A 24,232-nucleotide genomic window follows, 5' to 3' on the forward strand; every position below is an offset into this window, starting at 1 on the left:
ACATTTGCAAGATCAATATTATAGGCCAAATTACTTGGTTGGTCCCTGGTCTTTTCTTTTATTTTGTTTTATAGTTAATAAAAAAGGAAATTGAAAAAAAAAAAAAAAAAGTTATTGGCATTGCAAAATACTTATTTTGCATGTTAAATTTTTCGTATTTAAAGATAAATACACTTGTGAGAAGTGTACAAATGAGACTTTTGTAGTGCCAATAATTGTTCCAAAAATAAACCCATATGTATTAATGCTTTTGTCACCAAATTAACTTACATTAAACAAATGTGTCGTTTCGATTCAATAATACTATGACCAAGATTATGTAGAGACAATTTGCACAAAACAAAGTGTAGATAATTGTTAGCTTATTGTTAGACTTAGCCCACTCCCCCACCCCCTTAGTATAAATAATATCATTTGTTAAACAAAATTATTAAATTGAGATCTCACAATAATAGTGAACTCGTTTCATATAAGTTATTCTCCCTTGTGACAATCCAAAAACATGAATACACACATGCATTTCATAACATAAAATAGTATTACGTGTGTTATTATGTGTTTATGTCCTAATATTCCTTTTTGGAGTAGGTAAACATAAAAAATATGGCCAAAAATAAGTAAAGTTTTAATAATATCCAAATTATCTTTTTCCCCATTAGGATTTAAAAAGAAAATTACAAAAAAAAAAAAAAAATTCAGGTAATAGGACTGATGAGTGGTTAAGTTCATTATTTTTTAAAACATATTTAAAAATAATAATAATATCTAAAGTAAGTAAAACTTATAAAAAAAAATAAATAAAATAAAATAAAATAAAATAAGGTAAGACAATAAAAAAGCCCATTACCACAAGCATGTATACGCATTTGATAAGAGGCTAGTATGTATATAATACCGTGTTCTTGTGTTTACTAGTGTCCCAATATTTCTAAGTACAACTTAAAAAAAAAAAAAAGTAAGGCAATACAGAAGTCCATTGCCATAAGCCTGTATGCGCATGTGATAAAGAGTAGTATGTACATAATACAATAGGCCTGTATGCGCATGTGATAAAGAGTAGTATGTGTATAATACCGTGTCCATGTGTTTACTAGTTTCCAATATTTCTATATCCTTAAATTTGCGTTTGGTTAGTTTATAAATGACTTGTATTAGATAAATCTTCCTAATTCAAAACTGTTAAGGGTATACATGAAAGTTATATGATGTAAATCACTTGAAACTTAACAATTTCGGATCAAATCCAATTGCATTTGGGAAAGATCGAGAGCCAAAAAGGTTAAGTATGAAACGATTAACCTACTAAGCTAAGGTTTCCTCTTGATTTTACTACAGTTAATTTCAAACAAGCATGTTTACAATTCCTAATTAAACAAGGACCCTTCATACCACTATATATATATATATATGTATACCTTTCCTACGTACCACAACCAAGGCATTCAACAATTTCACACCACTATAAACACACTGCTTTGAGAGCTGCACGACTTGAGCGTCGGAGAATTCTTCATCAGCACCGATATAGTAAATTTTGTGCCTCGCGGGTGCGGCAAGCAAACTGCAAGTGTTGTAATTGTGCTGCGAAAGGTGGCAGAATTAATTGCTGGAAATTAAATAAAGTTAGGGTGTTATCGGTGGTTGGTAATAAAAAAAAAAAAAAGAATATTATTAGCCAGCCAAAAAAGAAAAAAAAAAGGAAAAAAAAAAAAGTTGGGGCAGAATCGGAAAAGAGAAAAGTTGCATGAGAAACTCGGAAGTAGAGGGAAGAATCTGAGGGCGCTTGGCGTGATGGCGGAACCATCTATTACCAAATGCTAAACTGTCCCTCTCTCTCTCTCTCTCTAAAACCATCCAAAATCTCTCTCCCTTTTCTCAGCAACGAAACAGAAAGCTAGAGCTCTCTAGCTGTCTGTCTAGCTCTCTGGATGATGGGGACAAGTAGTAAAAAACTGGCTGCGATTAGTAATTCCAGCAGCTCTCATCAGCATGCATGGTGGTCGTCCTCCTCGTCGATTGCGGTTCTGTTGTTTGTGGTTCCGCTGGTTGTGGTTTTCGGGTTGATTTCTGTGCTGGGTCCGAACACCTCCAATTGGGTTATTATCTCCCCCTCTGCTTCTCCTAGTTTAAATTTAACTGCTACTAGTCCTAGTAGTGGTGGTAGTAGTGATTCAAATGACGACGTTTTGGGGTTGAGATCGACGGTGGCTGTTCTCGATATGCACAGCATAGAAGAAGCTCACTCCGATGACTCCGTACAAAATCAATCCTCGTCGCCTCCGATCGCCATTGAAGATGAAGCAGAAGCCTTGCCAACTCTTCAACAACCCGTAAGTCCTTCATCCTTTTCATGCATGTTAAATTTCTTTTCCTATATTTCATGCTTTAAATTTTTTTGGATTATTTTTAATTGCTTGCTTGTTCTTGCCACCTTTTTTATGCTTATCGGGTGGGAAAGTTAAATTAATTAAGCTCTTAACAAATTAAATCACAAAAAAAAAAAAAAAAAAAAAAAAAAATAAGAACCTAGATTTTATTTATTTCTTTTGAAGTAAAAGAATTGTTCCATACTTTCTGTTCTGTAATTTTTGGGTGGCTGATCTGTTGACCCACAAGTCTAAGAAAATAATCTTTGACATCAAAATTTAATTAAATTTACTACACGTTTTTTTCATAGAGGAAAAATAATATAGTTGCGGTCGGTATTATGTAATAAAAATCTTGCTGTCACAGTTAATGTCCCTATTCCTCATCACCTCTGGTATTTTTGGGAATGAAGTAATTGAGATTAAAATAGTAAAAAAAAAAAAAAAAAAAAAAGAATTAATTAGGTGCTTAATCCCTATGCTGCACTCTGTGTGTAACTAATTAAATATTGTCCCAGGTAATATGCACGATATGTGTGTAACTGGTATATGTTCCAAACTTATTAATGTGTCACATGCTCTATCTAAGCAACAATTTGATTCTTCTCCAGATTTTAATTGAAAGAGTGTTGATTATTTATTGATTTGAGTAAGAGTTGCGTGTTAGTCAATCTGACAATTGATTTTTATTTTTTATTTTTTATTTTTTATTTTTATTTTTACAGAATGTGACAAAGGGAGACGACTCGAGGAACGAAACTCATGCTTCTATCATGGAAAAACGACAAAGAAAGAATACAAATTTAGGGCGGCTGGAGGCCCGCCTTAGAAGAGCTCGAGCTGCCATAAGAGAAGCTAAATTTGGAAATCAAACAGATGATGTCGATTACATTCCTAATGGTCCAATGTATTGGAATGCTAATGCCTTTCACAGGTACGTACCTACTTCAATAATGTTTATAATGAATTAGTTTCAATTTGCAAGTTACAATTCAGAAGGTCAATTTGGTATTTCGTTGGTTCAAAATTTCATCATGTTATGGAATAAATTTGCTACCTAAAGATGTAGCACAAATTATATAATGGTATGATCATTGCTATTATTTTGGACATGTTATCTCAGAGGCACTTCCCATTTCAAATTGCAGGAGCTATTTGGAAATGGAAGAAAAGTTCAAGGTCTTTGTTTATGCAGAAGGTGAACCCCCATTGTTTCATAATGGCCCTTGCAAGAGTATATACTCCATGGAGGGGAACTTTATACATGAAATAGAGGTGAATAAACAATTTCGGACTCGAGATCCGGAGAAAGCACATGTTTATTTTCTACCCTTCAGCGTGACAATGTTGGTCCGTTTTGTCTATGTGCGCGACTCACATGACTTCGGTCCAATTAGACAAACAGTGAGAGATTATGTCAATATTGTCTCTGAAAAATATCCCTACTGGAACCGAAGCCTTGGAGCTGACCATTTTATGCTTGCTTGCCATGATTGGGTATGGTTCTCTTACCACCTTATATCCTTTCCTATCGCATTGCAATAAAATCCCATATTTCATGAATGTGTTCTAATTTTGATTACTTGGATTCTAGGGGCCTGAAACTTCAAATTCCAATCCCCATCTTCGCAAAAACTCCATTCGTGCCTTATGCAATGCCAATACCTCAGAAGGGTTCAACCCGTCGAGGGATGTGTCCTTTCCAGAAATCAATCTTCAAACAGGCGACACTCATGGCTTCCTTGGTGGGCCTTCTCCAAGGCTACGCTCGAACCTCGCTTTCTTTGCTGGAGGAGTTCACGGTCCTATTAGGCCTATTCTGCTAGAGCATTGGGAGAACAAGGATCCAGACATGAGAGTCCATCAGTACCTTCCAAAGGGTGCTTCGTACTACGACATGATGCGACAAAGCAGGTTCTGCCTTTGCCCAAGCGGGTATGAAGTTGCAAGCCCAAGGGTGGTGGAGGCAATTTACACCGGATGCGTCCCGGTGCTCATCTCAGACCATTACGTGCCCCCATTCAGCGATATTTTGAATTGGAAGTCATTCTCCGTCGAGGTTTCGGTAAGTGACATTCCCAATTTGAAGAAAATACTAACGAGAATATCATCAAGGCAGTACGTGAGAATGCAGAGGAGAGTGTTACAAGTAAGGAAACATTTTGAGGTCAATTCTCCGCCGAAGCGATTCGACGTTTTTCACATGATCCTCCATTCTATATGGCTTAGAAGATTGAATGTAAGAGTACATGATGATCAATAAGCCGTTTTGAGTTTGATCCTCCATTCTATACGGTTTAATTGTATTCTTCCTCATATGTACGCTTTCCCGGTAGTAGTCTCCTAACTCTGGACAAACAATATCCTGACGTCACCTACGAGTCCAAGTGGTTAGAAGCCTCCCATTATTACACCAAGAATGGTCATAAGAGAATAATAGCACGACTCCTTGAAAGAAAGTTGCTCAAGGAGCACAACCCCAAAAGTTCCGAAGATATGCTTGCATACCAATGCCATATTGATTTCCCATCCTGAAGCAGGCCTGATTTTGAATTGTTTCTTTACTCTAAATTGTATCAACAATAGTTGACTCCCATGTTTTTCCTACATCAATAAACAAGTAGATTTTAATTTACTTTTTGTCTAAACTTGATTTTATTGAATACTGAATTACTAAGTTATGTTAATCACAATCCCACAGGAGAGCGATGGGGAAGGAGATAAGTTAAGATAGGAGGGAGAGTCTTGAGGTCTGGACTTAGTTGTTTTTTCGGGAGGAAAAGGTTGCCTATGCTAGATTGACAGTAACCGGGACGACATGCACTCAATTACTCTCATCTGAACCCTTTACCTTTTTGTGTAGCGAGGCTGAACCGGGTCACCATCTGCTTTGCTTGTCAATCTTGTATTATATGTCTCAATCTTGTAATTTATGTAGCACACATGCTCTTTATATCTTACTTCTTATACTTTTTGACTAGTGCAGTTGTCTCACTAGAATTGCTCGCTGCTTTCACTCGAGCTAAAAACACAATTTAAGACAGCCCACATCGGCTGACTGACTTTTTTACCTGAGAGTGAGCTTTTTCATGACGCTGTCCAGTATCTAGAGCTATCAATTAGTGTTCAGACAGTATGACTTCTTATACTTGAAACCCATGCAGTATTGGGGAGTTATACATCAATACTAGGACGTTGGTTCATAGTCCCATAGAGGCAAACATTACCAGAGTAGAGAGTACCAAAAAAGTGTTATGTAGCGGCTTAGCCAGCGGGCAGGCTAATAGAGACAATCAAGGCCGAGGAAATAAAAATCGTGGAATCAGAGGAACGTGCCATGTCGGAGGACAACAAACTCATGGCCATGTTAGCAATATCACCCACAGATGATCAAGACAATCTTGACCTGATCACGGGGACATTAGATACTCCGATTCCTTCGTTAGGGTTTTGATTGACGCGGGTGCCACCCACACGGTCATATCACCCTGGTTGCTCAATTGACTTAAGGTACCTCTAACGGATACAACATTAGAATCGCAATGTCGTGAGGCAGAGTCTGTTACACATCCAGCGGAATAAAGAGAACACACTTTTCTTATTGAAAACCAAAGGGTGCAAGTTAATCTCCTTCCATCGAAGTCGTAGACTTCCACGTGATCCTAGGAACGGATTAACTGCATCATAGTCATGCTCTGGTGCTTGAGTGCTTCAATGTTTGAATTAGATATTTCAAATTGTATGTGAATTGCAGTTCATTAGAGAAATTTTTATTAAAATGTAATGGATGCCTTTTGGGTAATAATGCATATCAAGACCTTTGAATTTGTTGATTCAGATGTTTGAACATAGTTGAAACTCACTATGTTATTTTTGCAGTTGGATTATGAATTGTTAATTAGAGTTGGCTAATTTTGTTACTAAGAGTTTAGGGCCAATTAACAAATCTATTGAGTGATTTGTAAGAGTCTAGAAGGAAACCTTTTGGAGAAGTTGAAGTCATTTGGAGTAAACTAATAAAATTTAAATATCCTGGTCAACATGTTTTTTGACTATTGACAACCTCTCAACCATATTTATTGATTGTAAGAACTGGTTGCATTTGAAACTCATTGCATCGCGTGGGCATTTTTTACTAGTTACCAACTATATATCTATAGAAGTGTACAAATGAAAGATTACCCACTTGTCAATCGTACCACGCATTTGAGTTACAGATGCAACTAGTTCTTAGACCTGAATTATCATTGGTTATCTCATGTTTTGATGAATGTGATCTTTGGTCTCGCCTCAAAAATTCTCAAACAATAGCAGAGTCCTATAGTGTGAGGTTCAGGATCATGTGCATTAATATGAAGATACGTGAATGTACAACAAGTGATATGTCACCTTCTAGGTAACCATGAACGTTGATATTCCAGGAACCCCTTGACGATCTATCTCCAGAAGTCTTTGGCCAAAACAACATGCAGGAGATACTTCAGGGAGGTCATATGCAAGCTTAGAGTTTGGCAAATGAACCTAATTCATGTTTTAGTTAGGGGTACAATTTGGGTCAGGTAAACTCAAAGCTGCCAATGCCTAACTTGATTATAAACTGATCGAGCTTATTAAAATCAAATTCAGTCAGACCTTAACCAATAATTTATCAAGCTGGTTGGGTTGATGTGTTGCACACCTATGACTTTGCAAACCTAACACAATTTTGGGCCCAAATTTGCTCATCCACATAATACTCATCCCACTCCATATAAACTACTAGGACAATTTAGACTTATACTCAAAAAATAAGGCACATTGCTCCGGTCAACTTTATTAAGTTTATTCATTATTATTATTATTTTCTTTGTAATAATCCATCAATCTTCCATACATAAAGGCCACAGGAAAGTTCATGGATGGAGATTAAGTTCGCCCGAGGGTATAAATGGACTAATCGGCAGTACCAACCGTTCATCAACCAATGGCAGTCGTTCAATTTGGATAGAGAAGAAAGAGTGTCAAATTACGTGCTCTCGCAACGCAACCAAGTTGAAATTTCTTTTCTGGTATAAGTGAAATATCACTTGAATAAGAAAACAAAATATAGTTGGATCCGTCAGTCCGTTGTTTAGTCAAAATTTGTCTGAGTCAATTAAGTGTGTTGAACACTTAAAATACGTTTCGTGAGTAATTATACATTTGCTGTCTTGCACGCCTAGTTGATTATTACTTGCTAGTCGTTTAGTGGTTTGTTAGATTGTACATTAGAGTAGCAAAATTGTGATAAAAAATAAATAATTATTAAGACAGTGATCAAGATTATGTAAATTCGATAAGTCAGGATGAGAAACTTAATCACATCGCATCAACACATCATCATGGTTGGGAACTTTTTTCTTATTTTAGAATCGTTGCTCCTAGTCATATATCACTATTTGTGATTGAAAAGGCCAAAGTGGCAAAGGCATGGCCGAGGGATTTTTGCTTAAGGTTAGGGTTTAGGGTTGCGTCCGGTCCAGAAAAATTGCGAGTCAAATGGGGTCTCTCCACTTAAGACAAATTAGGGATTATTAATATTTAGTGTTGGTGACTAACTTTATCATCTCTTGATTAATTGAGTAGGAGACTTGAGTTGAATAATTGAGCACGTGTTATAAAACTGAAGTCCAAATTAAGATGCCATCATGAGTAAACAAATGAATAATTGAGCGCGTGTGACAAAAACTGAAGTCCAAATTGAGATGTCATCATGAGTAAACAAATGAATAGTACAAGTACGCAAGTGCGGCTTCTTTATACGACTCGAAGCATTTCTAACAATACTAACTAAAATTTTGTTGTCATAACTAACCAAATAACTCAAATGTTAATTTGGCTAGCCACCATTTCAAACAATACTAGTTATTTTAGCTTTAGTTACATATTTTAATATTATTTTTTCGTAAGCTTAACACCCCAACTCCCAAGCCGTTTTTATTCTCTTGAAGCCACAAACAATGCAACTTTATAATTTTTAATGATTAGCAAAAATTTGACATTTCCTCTCCTCCTAGTTAAATCTAGTTTGTTACTATTCGAAATATTAAGATAGCTAGCCTGTTATAGCTTGCTTTTTCTACATTTTTTTTTTGTTTGTTAAAATAGTGGAAAAAACCTCGTTTAATTAGACTGTTGGAGATTCTCTATTGAAAGTTAAAACTTGAAATCAAGCTGAAAACCCTAAACCCCAGATTGTGTTGAATCATGACTCTCCTTATGTCAATGTCTGCTTTGGCTGCTGATCTTTAATCCCTTTATTTGTGGGATTAACGTGTGATTGACTTCTTAGCATTGTGTTTGGTGTAATTCCTTAAATTAGGAATAGTTGTTAAGTGTTTTGTGTTTACCTGGTCTCTAGGGTTTAGCTTAAGGATGGTTGATTGTAACCAGTCCTTTGCTTTTCCTTTATATCTCCTTTTGTAAATTTACACAAGTTATGAAATACACAAACACTTAAACTAAAATTCAACATGGTATCAGAGCAGTGTCATTCCTAACTTGTCTCTGCCCATTTTTCCGTTGTTGTTCATCGTCAAATTCCAGTCATGGCTGAAGAAAGCTCGGTGAATCTTAAGGGAGAAAAATCACAAACTTCTCCTTCTATATTGCCCGACACTGAGATCAATATGAATCAGCGTCTATGTTCAGGCTTGTTGAGCGAATTCAACTATCTTCCATGGTCAAGAGTTGTGTCCCTAGCCCTCGGAGGAAGAGGAAAGCTAGGATTTATCAATGGAGCTGTTGAAGTTCCTAAGATTGCCACTTCTGCACACGAATCTTGGCCGTGTAAGGATCAACTGCTTATGTATCTATTACTCAACACCATGGAGAAATATGTAGCTGAAATATTTAGCTACTCTGAATCCTTATAAGATTTATGGCAATCTGTGATGGAGATGTACGGAAACCAAAATAATTATGCAAGGGTTTTCCAGTTAAAAATAGACATTGCATGTGTCCATCAAGAGGGAAAATCTTTTGTCCAACATCTTGGCAACCTCAAAGCCATGTGGAATGAGCTAGATGTATGTCATCCTCATACCAGTGACCTTACAATCCTTCATAATCGTGCTAAAAAAGACAAAATTTATTAGTTGCTAGGAAGCTAAAACTCTAAGTATGATGATCTCAGAAGCCATATCATAATGAGCATTGAGCTGCCATCTTTCAAAAATGTATGTGCCACTGTGCAACGCGAAGAGGCAAGAAGAAGAGTGATGAACCAAGAGTCAAACCACAAGGTACTTGAAGCTCGAGGGTATACTGCTAGCCATAGACAAGCCGACAACAAGTGTACAAGGGGAAGAATCCACATTTAAAGTGCACATACTGCAATGCTACAGGGCATGTAAAAGAGATGTGCTGGATTTTACATCCAGAACTAAAGCCTAAGTTCAACAAAAACCCTAGGATGACCACCTTTAACCCATCTTCGATGACTTCCCACAAGGCTTGCCACACCGCTAATCATGCCTCAAGATTGCTCAACCATGGTGCAGTTGACTTCACTGCAAATCCTTCATCACTCATCAATGAATTTGCAGCTTACCTACAAGGCAAAAAACATGGAAAAGATGCACTGAATCCAAGGGTTGAAGATGAGAAACACATTACCCTTCTCAGACAATTTGCTGGGTTCCTTGCTGACCATGATCATGACCCAAGTGATAAAGCTCCAGGTATCTTCCAAGCTTTCTCAATTACACTAAAAACTAGTATTGACCATGATTGTTGGATAATTGACTCAGGTACCACTAACCACATGACAAATAAGGTTTCAAACTTGCATACTTTTCAATCTTTGTCAAAACCTTCTCATGTGTCAATTGCAAATGGAAAAAATGTTTCTTTCATGGGTAAAGCAAAGATAAATTTGATGTCAAGTAGCGTAGAGTCAACTACCATATATGTACCATCATTCCCTTTCCAATTACTATCAATAAGACAGCTTATTACTACCTTAAAATGCCTTGCTATCTTCTCAACCACAAATGTGATATTTCAGGATTACTCCACCAAGAAGATGATTGGTGAAGGCATTTTCCTAAATGGAGTTTACTATTTTTATAAGAAGCCTCATTTATCTAAAGCTCTCCAAGTTGATTCAAGTAGACCTAAGGATCTATAACTTTGGCATCAAAGACTAGCTCATCCATCCGACGTTGTTTTGTCACCCATCTGTCAATTATGAAACTTGTCAGTTCTCAAAATGAACTAGACTACCTTTTGGCTCTTCAATGTCTAAGTTTAGCATGCCATTTGAAATGGTGCACACTGATGTATGGGGTCTTACTATTGAATCAATGGATGGTAACAAGTATTTTGTCATATTTGTATATGACTACACTCAAGTTACTTTCCTTTACCTCATGAAATCTAAGAGTGAAGTTTTCACCATTTTCAAAGATTTTCATAACTTAATTGTGACTCAATTTCATTCAACCATTAAAACTTTAAGATCATACAAGGACACGGAGTTCTTATCTAATAGCATGACTCAATACTTGATTTCTCATGGAGTTATTCATCAAACTAGTTGTGTGGGAACCCCACAACAAAATGGGATCGCATAAAGGAAAAATAGGGACCTTTTTGAGAAGACTAGGGCACTCATGTTGTACATGAATGTTCCCAAAATGTTTTGGTCCTATGCAATCCTCACTACCACCTACTTGATCAATAGACTTCCAAGTCGTGTGTTAAGTTTCAAATCTCCATATGAAACTCTCAAAGATAGACCAATAAATTTGTCACACTTGAAAGTGTTTGGTTGTACTTGTTTTGTTCATATACAACCACAACACCGTGAAAAATTGGATGCTAGAGCTATAAAATGTGTCTTCATGGGATATTCATCCACTCAAAAGGGATACAAATGCTTTAATCCTCTCACTAACAAGTTTGTTGTATCCAGAGATGTTCATTTTGAGGAATAGACTTCCTTCTTTTAAAAAAGGAAGACCACTTTGTGTAAGGGGGATTTGTTAGATGATTTATTTTCCCCTACATTTGTTAAATGATTTATTTTCCCCTACCTTTGTACAATAAGGTAACACCTGATGTTGATCAGTCTCCACCCAGCAAATCACAAGCTCAAGACACTGAATTGGAGACCATAAGTTCACTTGTACCTCAACAACATTCCCATTGAGAAGTTAACTCTGACAAAGACTCTCAATCAGCTCCTCAACAAGAAATAAGGAGGAATCATCCACGAACTAGAAAGGCTCCAGCCAAGTTTGTAGATTATGTCACATATGCTTCAAGATATCTCATCTTTAAAATGCTAAGGGATCACAAATATTTGAACTCTCATGTTGCTTTTATAACTAAAGTCTCAAATATTGTGGAACCTAGTACATTTCAAGAGGCTAAGCTTGTACCTCACTGGAAGAAAGCTATATCTAGAGAACTTCGAGCCTTGGATGAAAATCACACCTGGAGTATTGTTCAATTACTTCCAGGGAAGAAGATTGTTGGGAGCCGTTGGAATTACAAAACCAAACTAAAGGCTGATGGTACAATAGGGAGACACAACACAAGGCTTGTGGCTTATGGCTCGTGGTTTCACTAAAACATTTAAGGTGGATTACAAAGAAACATTTGCACCTGTGTCAAAGATGAACACAGTTCGTGTGTTCCTCTCCGTAGCTATGAATTATAATTGGTCTATGTATCAAATGGATATTAAGAATGTTTTCCTTCTTAGAGAGCTTCAAGAAGAAGTCTACATGCAAATTCCTCCGGGTTATTCTCAAGCTAAGAAGGGCATGGCGTGCAAACTACACAAAGCAATATATGGCCTGAAGCAGTAACCAAAAGCTTGGTATGCCAAACTTATTTCTGTGCTGGAAAGAGAGGGTTTTGCAAGAAGCAATGCTGGCTCTTCCTTGTTCATAAAAAGTGGATTAAGTTGGAAGTTGGTTGTTTTAATCGACATAGATGATCTTATTATTACAAGTGAAAATGCTCGTGAAATTGAAGCTTAAGAGCCTCTTTACATCGAAATTTGAAATGAAGGACCTTGGGAAACTAAAGTATTTCCTTGGTATTAAGATGGCAACTTTAAAAAAGGGACTATTCTTAAACCAAATAAAGTATGTCATGGATCTCTTAAAGGAGACTGAGTTCACTGATTGCAAGCCTGCAATCACTCCTATTGATAGCTAGCTCAAGCTTGACATGGAAGGAGAAGCTCTCAACAATGTCACTTATTATCAAAGATTTGTAGGTAAACTGATCTAGCTCACCATCACTCACCCAGACATCACTTATGATGTGAGTTTGATAAGCTAATTCATGTATGCACCCATAGTGAAGCATATTAACCTTGCTAAAAGGATTCTACGCCATCTCAAAGGCTCAATCGATAGAGGAATTCTCATGCGCAACAATCAGTCCACTGACATTTATGCCAACACTGATGCTGATTGGGCAGGCAGTTTCATTGACAGAAAATCCACCACTAGCTATTGTACATTCATAGGAGGAAATATCGTTACTTGGAAAAGAAAGAAACAACCAGTTGTTGCTTGATTCAGTGTTGAAGTTGAGGATCGAGCAATGGCTAGCACTGCTTGTGAATTAATTTGGTTGAAACGTCTATTGTTAAATTTATGGGGTTCTAGCAAAGGTCGTATGTCACTCGTGTGCAATAATCAGGTAGTCATGCACATTGCTGCAAACCTAGTGTTTCATGAAATAACCAAGCATATTGAAGTAGATTGTTACTTAATTAGGGCTCAAGTATAGTCATAAGTCATTCAAACCATTTTTACTCAAAGCCGTGATCAGTTGGCATACGTGTTCGCATTACCATCTACTCAGTTTCAACGACTTTTTGGCAAGCTTGGCTCAACTATACTCCTCTATCTAGCTTGAGGGGGAGCTAGTATTGAAAGTTACAACCTGAAATCAAGCTAAAACCCCTAGGGTTGTGTTGAATCATGACTCTCCTTTTGTCAATGCTTGTTTTGGCTACTAATCTTTAATCCCTTGATTTTTGGGATTAATGTGTGATTGACTTCTTAGCATTGTGTTTGGTGTAATTACTTAAATTAAGGAATAGTTGTTAAGTGCTTTGTGTTTACCCAATCTCTAGGGTTTAGCATAAGGTTGGTTGTAGCCGGTCCTTTGTTTTCCCTTTATATCTCCCTTTGTACATTTACACAAGTTATGAAATACACAAACACTTAAACTAAAATTTAACATTCTCTCATGTTATCAGCACACACTCATAGAGATGAGAATGCTTATCTATCTTATCTTTGATCTAAACATACATTGACCATTGCGGGCCAGTTTGAAGGTGCATCCATGTTGGCTTGCTGTCCAAGGATAAAAGATGTATTATATATATGACCTGTAGACACGTTTTATATATGTTGGAGATATCCTCTAGAATCTACGATGGCATTCATTTTATGTAGAACTTGTATGACACAAAACACCATATAGTGACGAATCTGTGCCATGCAAGCCTTTCTCTACTTCATAACTTATGAATAGTATTAGCAACAACCATAACTATGCCCTTAATCAAACACTAATTAAGTATATATGAACAAATAATCCAAATGTTCACATTCTACTTCTACATGATTACAGCCACTGCTTCTCTCACTTACAGATTAGGAAAACATCAGAGGGGGAAAAGACAGAGTTGGCTATCAATCAATTCAAAAACAAGGTATAGACAAATGGCGCAACGTTCTTGTTCGAATATATATCCTCTTGCATATCTGCATTATCATTTATCTTTTCAAGTTTTGTTTCTTCTCTTTTTTACAACTTTGAGAATTCATATTACTTTAATTTCTAAAACAAGCTCCAAACTTTATTACAAATCACATTACTAAGTAATAGACAGACGAGATTGCCATATTTGTCTTCAAGTGTTTCTTTTTTTCTTTTTTTTTTCCTTTTTTTTTTTTTTTTTTTTTTTTTTTGTGTCAAACGATAGATTTTTTTTATATTAGATGTTAGATTAGTCACCGACGAGATTTGAACCCAGGCCGTTATGTAAGAACTCAACACCTTTCCACCATTGTGATAAAGGGCCACTTGCGTCTTCAAGTTTATCTTTTTAAATTGTATAAAGCCATTAGAGTTCGGGGTTAACTTTGAAGATTTAAGATTTTAGAAGTTCCGTCAACCTTTGGGGTTGATAATTTAAGGTTTAAGGTTTTAGAATGTCCTGAAGAGGAGTTTAGGTAATAGGGTGGAGATATTGGGTTTTGGGGTGGAAGTCCAAAATCCGTGAACCAGAGCTTCCATATCCTAATCATTTGACGTGGTAAAATTTATTAATAGGAAACAAAAAATATTATGCGTACACGTTAGGGTTATGTTATCCACATACTCTTTTTTGCCTCAACTCATTCTTATTAATTTTCGGTCATTGAATCGAGTATTGAAGAAGACTAAATGACATAAATTAAAAGAGGTGTGTGGAAAGTAAAATGAGTGTGTATATAACACCACTCTACATGTCAGTCACAATGTTTTGAGAAAGTTAATGACTTATATGACATTGTGAATCGTACGATGGTGGTCAGGAAAGGGATGAAATGTCTCTGTGAGTCTTCTCGTGGCTCGGAAGGATGGATTACCACCAATCGGTCCTTTTCTGGAAAAAAAAAAAAAAAAAAAAAAAAAAAAAAAAAAAAAGGAAAAAAGGGGGAACTCCTATAAACAGGAAGCAGCACCAAGAATTCTTGCTAGCAGGACACCGTCTTCAGCTATCTGCTACCACTAAAATGAGGTAACGACAGCAGCAAAAATATTTATCGTCTAAAGTGCATGTCTGTGAACTTAACTTGTTAAAGTAGGGTGAAGTCACTGGAACACGATCTGATCCGGATCCTCTTTGTGAGGATCCTCAGTTCATCTTATATGTTCATCAGTCATTCTATGGTCATAATCATTTTGATTTTTTTTATTTAAAATTGAATACAATAAGTACTTAACAAAATCTAACTGCATAATATATGATGAACGACTAAGATAAATTTATCCTTAAAATACTCACAAAGAGAATTCGAAAAGTATCTTCATCCGGAGTCACCATACACATTTTGGTTTCTCGCCAATCATGGAGCTCAGTTGGTCCTGATTACTATATATGCACCATAATTTCGAGGGTTGAAATTACTGGACTACTTTTTTTTTTTTTTTTTTTGGGAAAGCTACTGGACTTTCTGAGCAAAAATGAAGGCCACTTACTGACTGTACACAGCGGTTGGATAAGTTAAGAAGAAATAATGCTCTAAGCATTTTAAAAAAAAAAAAAAAAAACATTTTGAGCCTTTTTAAAAAGGAAACTTTAACGAAAAGTTTCTGGTATTATTCACTTTAACGAAAAATCATATTTTTACATTAAAAAGTCAATCTTGATACTATTCACTTTACCCTTTATTTTGTCTTTATCGTTAAAACTCAAAGTTTTCAAATCTTTTTCATTAGTTTTCCCTTTTAAAAATAATTGCAAATAGAGTTATATATATTTAAGTTGGAGAAGAAAGATACAACACGTACGGTGTCTGTGTCTTCCGAGAAGAAATTGAACAGCATATTTAAGAGTGGGAGGATGGTACCACAATGAGCCTGACTCTCATGATCATGACACCCTGAGTTTGGTACATGGTAAAAGAAAATCATGGTTTTACCCTTTGAATTCACCATTGTGTGCTCTCTCTATCTCCATAAGAAAATTACGGGCAAGGCTTTTTCAATTAATATTTTACTGATTTTCTAGCAGTACATTTATGAACTGAGATTTGAAAATCTAGAGCACGTTTACTAATCTGTAATTATTAGAATGGAGAGATTGAATTGATGAATAATTGAATTGATGAAGAATCATAATCGAATTTTTAAAAAGTTGTTTTCTATTTTCTACCATTGTTTCTCCAGAATTTTGTGACCCAAAAATGATTATTTATGAGAAGTTCTTCCAACATATATAATTTTTTCTTTAATAAGCGTGAAAGAAAATTACTATGAAAAGAAAATGCTTGATTCTTGGTTGTTTCTCCTTGTTTTAGTGCTTTGAGCATTTGGGATTTCAACATATATACATGAAGGATGAAATCATAGTGACCGATAGGTTGGATGAGTTTCTCATTTTGTACACAATATATAAATTCTCTGTAATAGAAGTAAAATCCACTAATTTACATAGGTATCACATTTATTAAAAATATAGTTCGTCTGCAAAATATCGTCTCCCCACCACTTCTAAAATGGAATCTGCTACTTGCAAGGCTTGCTAATGTGGACCAGCCAGCCACCTTAGGCAAATTGTTTTTTTAAAAAATAAATAATTGATGGCAAGTTACGGTTATCCACTTCTTTCGAAAAAGTGGAATAGATAAAGAACTGGAATCTGACTGCAAGCATGGTACAACCTTTTCACTGTCCAACACCGAGGTAAATAAATTTAAAATTCGCACTATATCAGAATCATTGAGCAATCACAAAGTTGACCCAGAAAAAATAAAAGAATAAAAAAATCTAGGACAATAAAACGTTGAGACATTATACTTAGGAAAATGTTAGGGGAATTTTATTTACGTTGAGACATTATTCGAAAGAGTTATTTTGAGCTCTTGCTTTGACAGTGTTTTATTGCACGAACACTTTATGAAAGTAAATTTCTTTAATCAAACGTTGAGACATTATACTTAGGAAAATGTTAGGGGAATTTTATTTTTTGTACTATATTTGTTCATCATCTGACATTATGACATTAGATGATGATTGTGTGCCCACCAATATATTAAAAATATGTGATTCCATAACATTACTCGTATATTTAATGTCATGATTGTCATCTTTGATTAGAATTTATTATTCAAAATAGAGAGAGAGAGAGAGAGAGATTTTTTTTTTTTGGTTGGAATTACAACTAAATAAGTATACGTTTTTGTTTCGAAATTTATGAAAGAGATTTCCATCCTTATATGTAACTAGTCGATCTAACTATAAAAATAAAAAAAATAAAAATGGTTTGTTTTATTACCAATTCACATATTGCTGAATACACATCACATACTTAATACAGCTTACATTTGCTTTTTCAATTAAAAATTTATCTTAATATGTCTCACGTACTTTCCTATAATACCCTCACGCCTCATGCTCTCAACTTAAACCCCACATTTCCTACATATACCCCACGTTTTTTCACATATTTTAGGTGCAAATGCATACTTTAGTTTTTATTTTTATTTTTTACACCTAGACTCTTTACACCTTCAAATTATGAGGTGATTTCTATGTTGTTTTTCCTCCCTTTCAAAGAATGAAGATTTAGATTTGGCAATCCATCAATGTTGTAGGAAAAGGATCTAAAAATGCATAAAACAGGTTTTGCATTAACTTCATGAATACTATTTTGGGATTGCTTCATACTTTCCCAGAGGCTACTCTTTGATAATGGTTCTACTTTTGAACATCTCGGCATATCAAAATATGAACTGTGGTCCAATAATTGAGTATAATAAAACCAAAATGTTGATTATGGTTTCATTCTACAATAGAGGGTGAGAGTAGTTTTGAGAGTTCAACAAAAATAATTTTGAGATATACACGTTAAAAGTGATTTAAACTGTATTTAGAAGTTTTTAAAGTTTTTAAAAACCTTATGAGGTTGAAATTGTCATTGCATATTAGGGTATATTAGTCATTTAAATTAAATTTTAATGTGGCTGATCTGAAAATTTCTTACATAACCTGCTAACCCGACCCAAAACAACAAAAAACAAATAACGAGTTTCGGATCAACACATTACCTAATGGGGTCATTATGTAGTCGTATGTTAACAAGTTTATCCGTGGGTAACCCGTTTCAACCCGATAAGAAAAAAGTTAGTTTGATAACTTTAAACTACTAAAATTCATAATAATTAATGTAAAAGTGTGAAAATAATATACAAACGCTCATGATTGCATCATCTACGCTTAGATGATGGTTACAACGTTGTTTAGATTTTTAAAACCCTCTAAACACTCATGAATAGTGTTTAATGTTTGAATGAAAAATGTAATAAAGAAAATATACAATCACTTGTAATGTCAAACTTTACAATTTTCGTTGGTCAACACCATAATCCATAAGCCTTAGATTTATATTTAATAGTCAATTGTCGTTTTCGCTCTATTCTTCTCACCGGATTTCGTTTTTTAGATTTTCATTTTCGAAAACATGATCTTTTAGCGAATGCAGAAAAATGAACAGTTCGGTTGTTGATATCATGTTCCGATGTTTATAGTTAACTGAAATATGAGTCGATATTATATAGCTTCTAGAGACCTTATAAACTTCGAGAATATTTTCACTAACTGTAAAAATTTGAACATGATATCAACTATCCACACTATTCATTTTTTTTGCATCCGCTAAAAGATCATGTTTTCAAAAGAATAAATAAATAATTTGAAAAAAAAAAAATTGTTGAGAAGAATGAAGCTTATATGTAAACGACACTCAACGATTAGTTTTAAATCTATGGTTTATGGGATTGTGGTGGCGAATTTAGGAGTTGGCCTCTTCAGAAAAGTCATAGAGCTTACGACCGTTTGTATATATTTTATATATATATTTGTCACACTTCTACATTAATTAAAAAACCTTACTACGACAATGGCCATAGGATTTATGTGAGATTAAATCCTTACCGTTGCATTCTTTGGCCTCACTTGCGTTTTTAGTATTACGTTTTTCATTTGATTATTTTTTAATTTAAAATATATTTTCCTTAACGGATCGATTTATATTACCCGTTAAAATTAATAAGCCAAGTCCTGGTTGGGTCATATTGCCTGTTCATTTAACAGATGTTACACGTCACAACCCGTTGCGATATCGGTTATGTCATGAAAACAACATGAACATGTACAGAAAACAAGACACAAATGTCAGGTTAGTAACTTAGCAGCTGTGCTAATAAAAAAAATAAAAAATTGTAAAGTAGTCGTTCCGATGTATACGAAGCCAACTTGAATTGGCATACATAATGGGGTAAAAACAAATTCAATTTTTTCGCATTTAATAAAATACTAACTATTAACTTTACATGGAAACCCAATGAAGAGATTCAGAGAATATCTCCTAGTTTGTCTCAAATTGGTAAAAATTCTAATTCATGAAAATTAATTTGATTCCTTTTTCCATTTTGGTGTCCTGGCTGACCCATGTGACTGGACTTCTCTCTCGTATATTATACACGTTGTTTCTCACATTGTTCAGTAGGAGACAAAGCAAATAACGTATCTGGGTGCCAAGCAATTGCAAAAACCAGGGCTTTGCAGTTATATTGTAGTGATTATCTTGTGGTTTGCACTGACAAGATAAACAACCAACGAGTTCAATGGCCACAAAAGGCTTAGTGCTCTATCTTCTCTCAGGTTTCTCTGTGGCTGTTTTCTCTGTGCTCTTCATCTCTCACCAATATGATTACTACTCTCCCCAAATCCGCCTTTCCAATTCTCTCGGTTCCAATCTCTCCCACTTCTCCACCGCCGATAAAACGTGGCCTGTAAGTCTCTCTCTCTCTCTCTCTATCTCTCTCTATCACTCTCTCTCTCTCTCTCAGTTTTCTGTGTTTCTGTATGTGTGCACATGCGGCGCGCGCACATCCAGACGCCTTTGTATGTGTGGAAAATATGAAGTGTTGCTCAACGGATAAGGGGTTTGTTTTGTTCTTTGAGTGCAGGAATTGAAGTTCGGTTGGAGGCTTGTGTTGGCAACAGTGATTGGATTTCTGGGTTCGGCATGTGGGACGGTGGGAGGAGTAGGAGGGGGTGGAATATTTGTTCCTATGCTTACTTTGATTGTTGGATTTGATACCAAGTCAGCTGCTGCCCTCTCTAAATGTAATTTCACTTCTCTCTCTACCAATTCCTTTTTCCTATCTTTGTTCTGCATATTTTGAGTTTCAAAAACCACCCTTTGCCTTTGCTTTCCATTGAGTTCATGATGTCAAAGTTTTCCTTTAAAACATGTAAAATGAATTCCAACCCGAAAGGATTTTCGCACTCTCGTGGTGTATATCCTTTACAGATGTTTTAGCCCTTGGATTAAAATAAACGAAAAAGTGTGTCATGACTTAAAATAACGTGAAAGTGTGAAAGCCATTACTCAGTTAGACTTTTGGTATGATTTTAATTTAAAACAACATTGATGTCCAAAAGAGTGGGTACTTGATTGGTGCCTTCCTGCCTCCCGTTTGTGTCTCTCCCAAATTCTGAATTTTTTCCCTTAACTTTATCTTCTACTATATATTACTTAATTGTGAATAATGTATATTTAATTTAATCAAACAATTTGGTTTGGTTTGGATTGGATTGGATTGGATTGGATTGGACGATGCAGGTATGATAATGGGGGCATCAGCATCATCAGTGTGGTACAATCTGAGAGTGCCTCATCCAACAAAAGAAGTGCCAATTATAGACTATGATTTGGCCCTTCTCTTTCAGCCCATGCTCATGCTTGGCATCACCTTGGGTGTTGCTCTCAGTGTCGTCTTCCCCTACTGGCTCATCACGGTCCTCATCATCATTCTCTTCCTCGGTCTGTAAAAAATTATTCACTACTTCTTACCCAACCCAATTTCATATCTTATTTTAATTTATTAAATTTCTTATCTTTTGTTCTTTCTAATTGTATCAGGGACTTCATCAAGGTCTTGTTTTAAAGGGGCTGAGATGTGGAAGGAAGAGACTATTTTAAAGGTCAGACTTCTTTTACAATTTAGACTGCTAGTAATTTAACGATGTTTACACTTCGTTCATTTGTAGCCATCTGCGCTCCAAATTGAATGTTTAACATGTACCCTCCATAGGCTAAGATGGGTGCTAAATCTGAAGTATTTGAAGATCATTATTTAAAGAGACTGATTTCATTGTGCATTGATTTCTGAAATTTTTTGCAGAAAGAATATGCAAGGCAGCAAGAAGCTACGGTGAACTCTCGGGGCGAACGTAAGTCACAGTTAGATCTGTGTGACTATGAGTGCGTGCGAGTGCGTATTTATATATTTTTTCTGTTCCTGATATGGAAATCTACTGTGTTTTTTGTGTGTAAGGTACAGTTCTAATTGATGCACAGTATGAGTCATTACTTCCAAGAGAGGAGAAATCAATGATGGTGAGCAAAATACTGATGGCCCATAATTTTAAGTGTTCCATCTTCTCATCTCAAGTACTGAAAAAAGCCAATTTTTTTTTTTTTTTTTTCTGTCTTCTTCAGCAAATACTAATATTCAACCTTAGATGGGAAAGAGTGTTGGTGCTGGTAGCTTTATGGGTTCTTTTCCTACTTCTTCAAATCCTCAAGGCAAGTAATTACCCTTTCCCTAATCTGAGGACTTAGACGCGGCATGGGCACAGGCCACCGTGGTGTACCTATGCCAATCATACAATCCCATGTGCAGAGAACTTTATACATGATAGCATACAATTAACATGGGCTGCCTTGGTGGCTTTGTACTCGTGACATGTAAAGCTCTCACGTGATTGCATGATTTCTAAATGCTAATAAGTTAATACTTTTGATTTGAGTGCAGAATGATGTAACTGCTTGCAGTACATGGTATTGGGTCCTCTTCTGCTTACAGGTAGGAGAGCATGTCCTACTAGATAATTGCCACAACTTGTTTCTCAACTCTATTCTGATAGGGACACCCTTTTAACCCCTTAATTTTTACAGTTATCTTACCTCTTTTGTTCTGTTCTTTTTACCCCTTCTATTATTTTTATTTCTTTTCAGTTTCCCATAGCATTTGGAGTGTTTGGATATGAATCGGTGAAGCTGTGTAAAGAGTACAAGAAGAGAATGAGCACAGGGAACACAGAGTCAATATGCGAGGCTTCGATCGCATGGACTCCAATTCACATTGCATTCTGTGCTCTATGTGGAATCTTGGGAGGCACTGTTGGGGGCTTACTTGGATCAGGTGGAGGTTTCGTTCTTGGCCCTCTCCTGCTTGAGATAGGTGTCATCCCACAGGTATCAACAATTATGTTTACCTAGTCAGTCCCAATTGAGTGTAGCTTGCCCATGTAACTACACGGTACAAGTAAATTTCCATGATTGTTACTGTTTGCATGAACAGGTTGCTAGTGCAACCGCCACATTCGTGATGACATTCTCGGCATCGTTATCGGTCGTGGAGTTCTACTTGCTCAAGAGGTTTCCAATTCCATATGGTATAGCTTTATTTCTGGTCTCATTTATTACTTGGTTAGCAAGCAATGGTAATTTCTTTTTTCCTGATGTAAATTCATTTCGCAGCTATATACCTCACAAGTGTTTCGATCTTGGCTGGCTTCTGGGGACAGTTCCTTGTACGAAGAGTTGTCACAATTCTAAAGAGAGCATCAATCATCGTATTCATCCTCTCTAGTGTCATCTTTGCTAGCGCTATCACAATGGGTAAAAACATTTTTTTTTTTCCTTTTGAACCTAAAATCTCGTGTTCCTGTTACTTTATAACCATCGGTGTCCTGTTTCCTTGTTTGTGTGTGTGTTTTTTTTTTCAGGTGTAATCGGCATCAAGATGAGCATCCAAATGATATCAAATCACGAGTTTATGGGATTCTTGGACTTCTGCAACAGTCAGTGATCGTTGGCTAAGACACAGAATGTTTGTACCCTAAGATATTCATCATAGGAATTGTTGGCCAACACCCAGTTGACCAACCCTGATGGACATTGTTATGAAGAAATAATAAGGAAGTGTGGTTTTTTCTCTGGTCTAGGTTTGGTTGCTTGTTAGCTACTGGCTAACACATGAACCAAAGCAAGTAGTGTTCGATTTGTCTCTAGTTTTATAGATTAAGATTGCTTGTTAGCTCCTGGCTAACAACACATGAAAAATAAGTGTTCTATTTGTAGGGGATAGGTTAAGTTGCATGTTAGCCACTGGCTAACAGCATCATCTCCGTAAACCTCTTGTATTCCTTCTCTAGTTTTACTAGTCAGTCTTAAATCTTGATGGGAGGTTTCGTCTTGATAGCTCGTGAATGAATGTCAACCGTTAATTGTTGGATCAACGCTCTAATTGTATGTCTTTGTTATCTGTTGCAATGCTTTTTAAGCAAATAGTGGCCTTGGAGTTCATTGACATAAACCCAAATACGATTGCTTGGTTCTTAACTCACTTGAAGCCATGGTGGGAATTCCAATTGTGAGAACTTGGACCACAAAAGTGCCAAGAAAAAAAAAACTTGGACCACAAAAGTGCTTCTCCCTTTGTCAGTGGAATTGGACATTTCCCCTCTATTATTTGTGGAAGAGATGTCGGGAGAAAAATCATAATAGACATGTGGCCAAGATTTGAGGTTTTGTTTGATTGTGGATGATTTTGAGCTTGTTTGAATGTTTTGCACGGCAAGATACTTATTTCTCAATGTATCTTAAACGCAAGATGGTACATCACGTCTGTATTGAAATGTTTGTGATTAGCGTGGTGAGGAAGGAAAAAGTAGAATGTTTTCTTTTTATTTATTTTTTTATTTTTTAAGTTTGTTTTTTATTTTTTATTTTTTATTTTTTATCGAGAGTAGAATGTTTGTATTCAAGACAAAAGCACTTCCTGGCCACATGGGAGACAAAAGCACTTCCTGTCTCTTTTTATTTAACTTACAACTTCTCAAATCTAATTTGTATTCTTAAAACGAATCATCAAGAACTATTTTACCCCTTACTCGCATCTGAACAAAATTAGACAAAATTTGGATAAAAAGTAGAATTTGCATTCAAATTAGTTATATGACAACATTGACGTTTGACGCATACCACATTATTAATTTGTCTAATTTAGCCTAACATTAATATC

The 24,232-nt window shown here is 35.8% G+C and overlaps 2 protein-coding genes across 3 annotated transcripts; both read left to right on the forward strand.

Annotated features, from left to right (window-relative positions):
• The first annotated feature begins 1,429 nt into the window (after positions 1 to 1,429).
• Positions 1,430 to 5,001, forward strand: LOC137746162 (putative glycosyltransferase At5g03795). The gene is made up of 4 exons (XM_068486246.2): positions 1,430 to 2,330; positions 3,092 to 3,300; positions 3,515 to 3,863; positions 3,961 to 5,001. Exons 1-4 carry the CDS (start codon positions 1,929 to 1,931, stop codon positions 4,627 to 4,629), a joined length of 1,629 nt encoding a protein of 542 aa, XP_068342347.2. The 5' UTR covers positions 1,430 to 1,928; the 3' UTR covers positions 4,630 to 5,001.
• Positions 5,002 to 19,507: 14,506 nt separating this feature from the next.
• Positions 19,508 to 23,447, forward strand: LOC137744205 (sulfite exporter TauE/SafE family protein 4). Of its 2 annotated transcripts, XM_068484068.2 has the most exons (12): positions 19,508 to 19,927; positions 20,105 to 20,264; positions 20,764 to 20,964; positions 21,064 to 21,125; positions 21,326 to 21,374; positions 21,485 to 21,540; positions 21,643 to 21,729; positions 21,959 to 22,009; positions 22,162 to 22,401; positions 22,508 to 22,601; positions 22,687 to 22,827; positions 22,935 to 23,447. In XM_068484068.2, exons 1-12 carry the CDS (start codon positions 19,760 to 19,762, stop codon positions 23,015 to 23,017), a joined length of 1,392 nt encoding a protein of 463 aa, XP_068340169.2. In that variant the 5' UTR covers positions 19,508 to 19,759; the 3' UTR covers positions 23,018 to 23,447. The 2 variants fall into 2 exon arrangements, with proteins under 2 accessions (XP_068340169.2, XP_088537159.1); XM_088681033.1 differs by lacking the exon at positions 21,643 to 21,729 and having other exon boundaries at positions 19,573 to 19,927.
• Positions 23,448 to 24,232: the final 785 nt, after the last annotated feature.

This window comes from Pyrus communis, chromosome 12 (genome assembly GCF_041283825.1).
Source record: "Pyrus communis isolate YQ-2024b chromosome 12, ASM4128382v1, whole genome shotgun sequence".
In the NCBI taxonomy this organism is placed as follows: domain Eukaryota; kingdom Viridiplantae; phylum Streptophyta; class Magnoliopsida; order Rosales; family Rosaceae; genus Pyrus; species Pyrus communis.

What these genes read in the sequence shown, in the direction of transcription:
- LOC137746162 (XM_068486246.2), top strand. Translation starts at nt 1,929, where the DNA reads ATGATGGGGACAAGTAGTAAAAAACTGGCTGCGATTAGTAATTCCAGC. An exon ending in TGCCAACTCTTCAACAACCC is followed by an intron (nt 2,331 to 3,091) that starts GTAAGTCCTTCA and finishes TTATTTTTACAG; the next exon opens with AATGTGACAAAGGGAGACGA. An exon ending in TGCTTGCTTGCCATGATTGG is followed by an intron (nt 3,864 to 3,960) that starts GTATGGTTCTCT and finishes CTTGGATTCTAG; the next exon opens with GGGCCTGAAACTTCAAATTC.
- LOC137744205 (XM_068484068.2), top strand. Translation starts at nt 19,760, where the DNA reads ATGGCCACAAAAGGCTTAGTGCTCTATCTTCTCTCAGGTTTCTCTGTG. An exon ending in CCGCCGATAAAACGTGGCCT is followed by an intron (nt 19,928 to 20,104) that starts GTAAGTCTCTCT and finishes CTTTGAGTGCAG; the next exon opens with GAATTGAAGTTCGGTTGGAG. An exon ending in TGCTAGCGCTATCACAATGG is followed by an intron (nt 22,828 to 22,934) that starts GTAAAAACATTT and finishes TTTTTTTTTCAG; the next exon opens with GTGTAATCGGCATCAAGATG.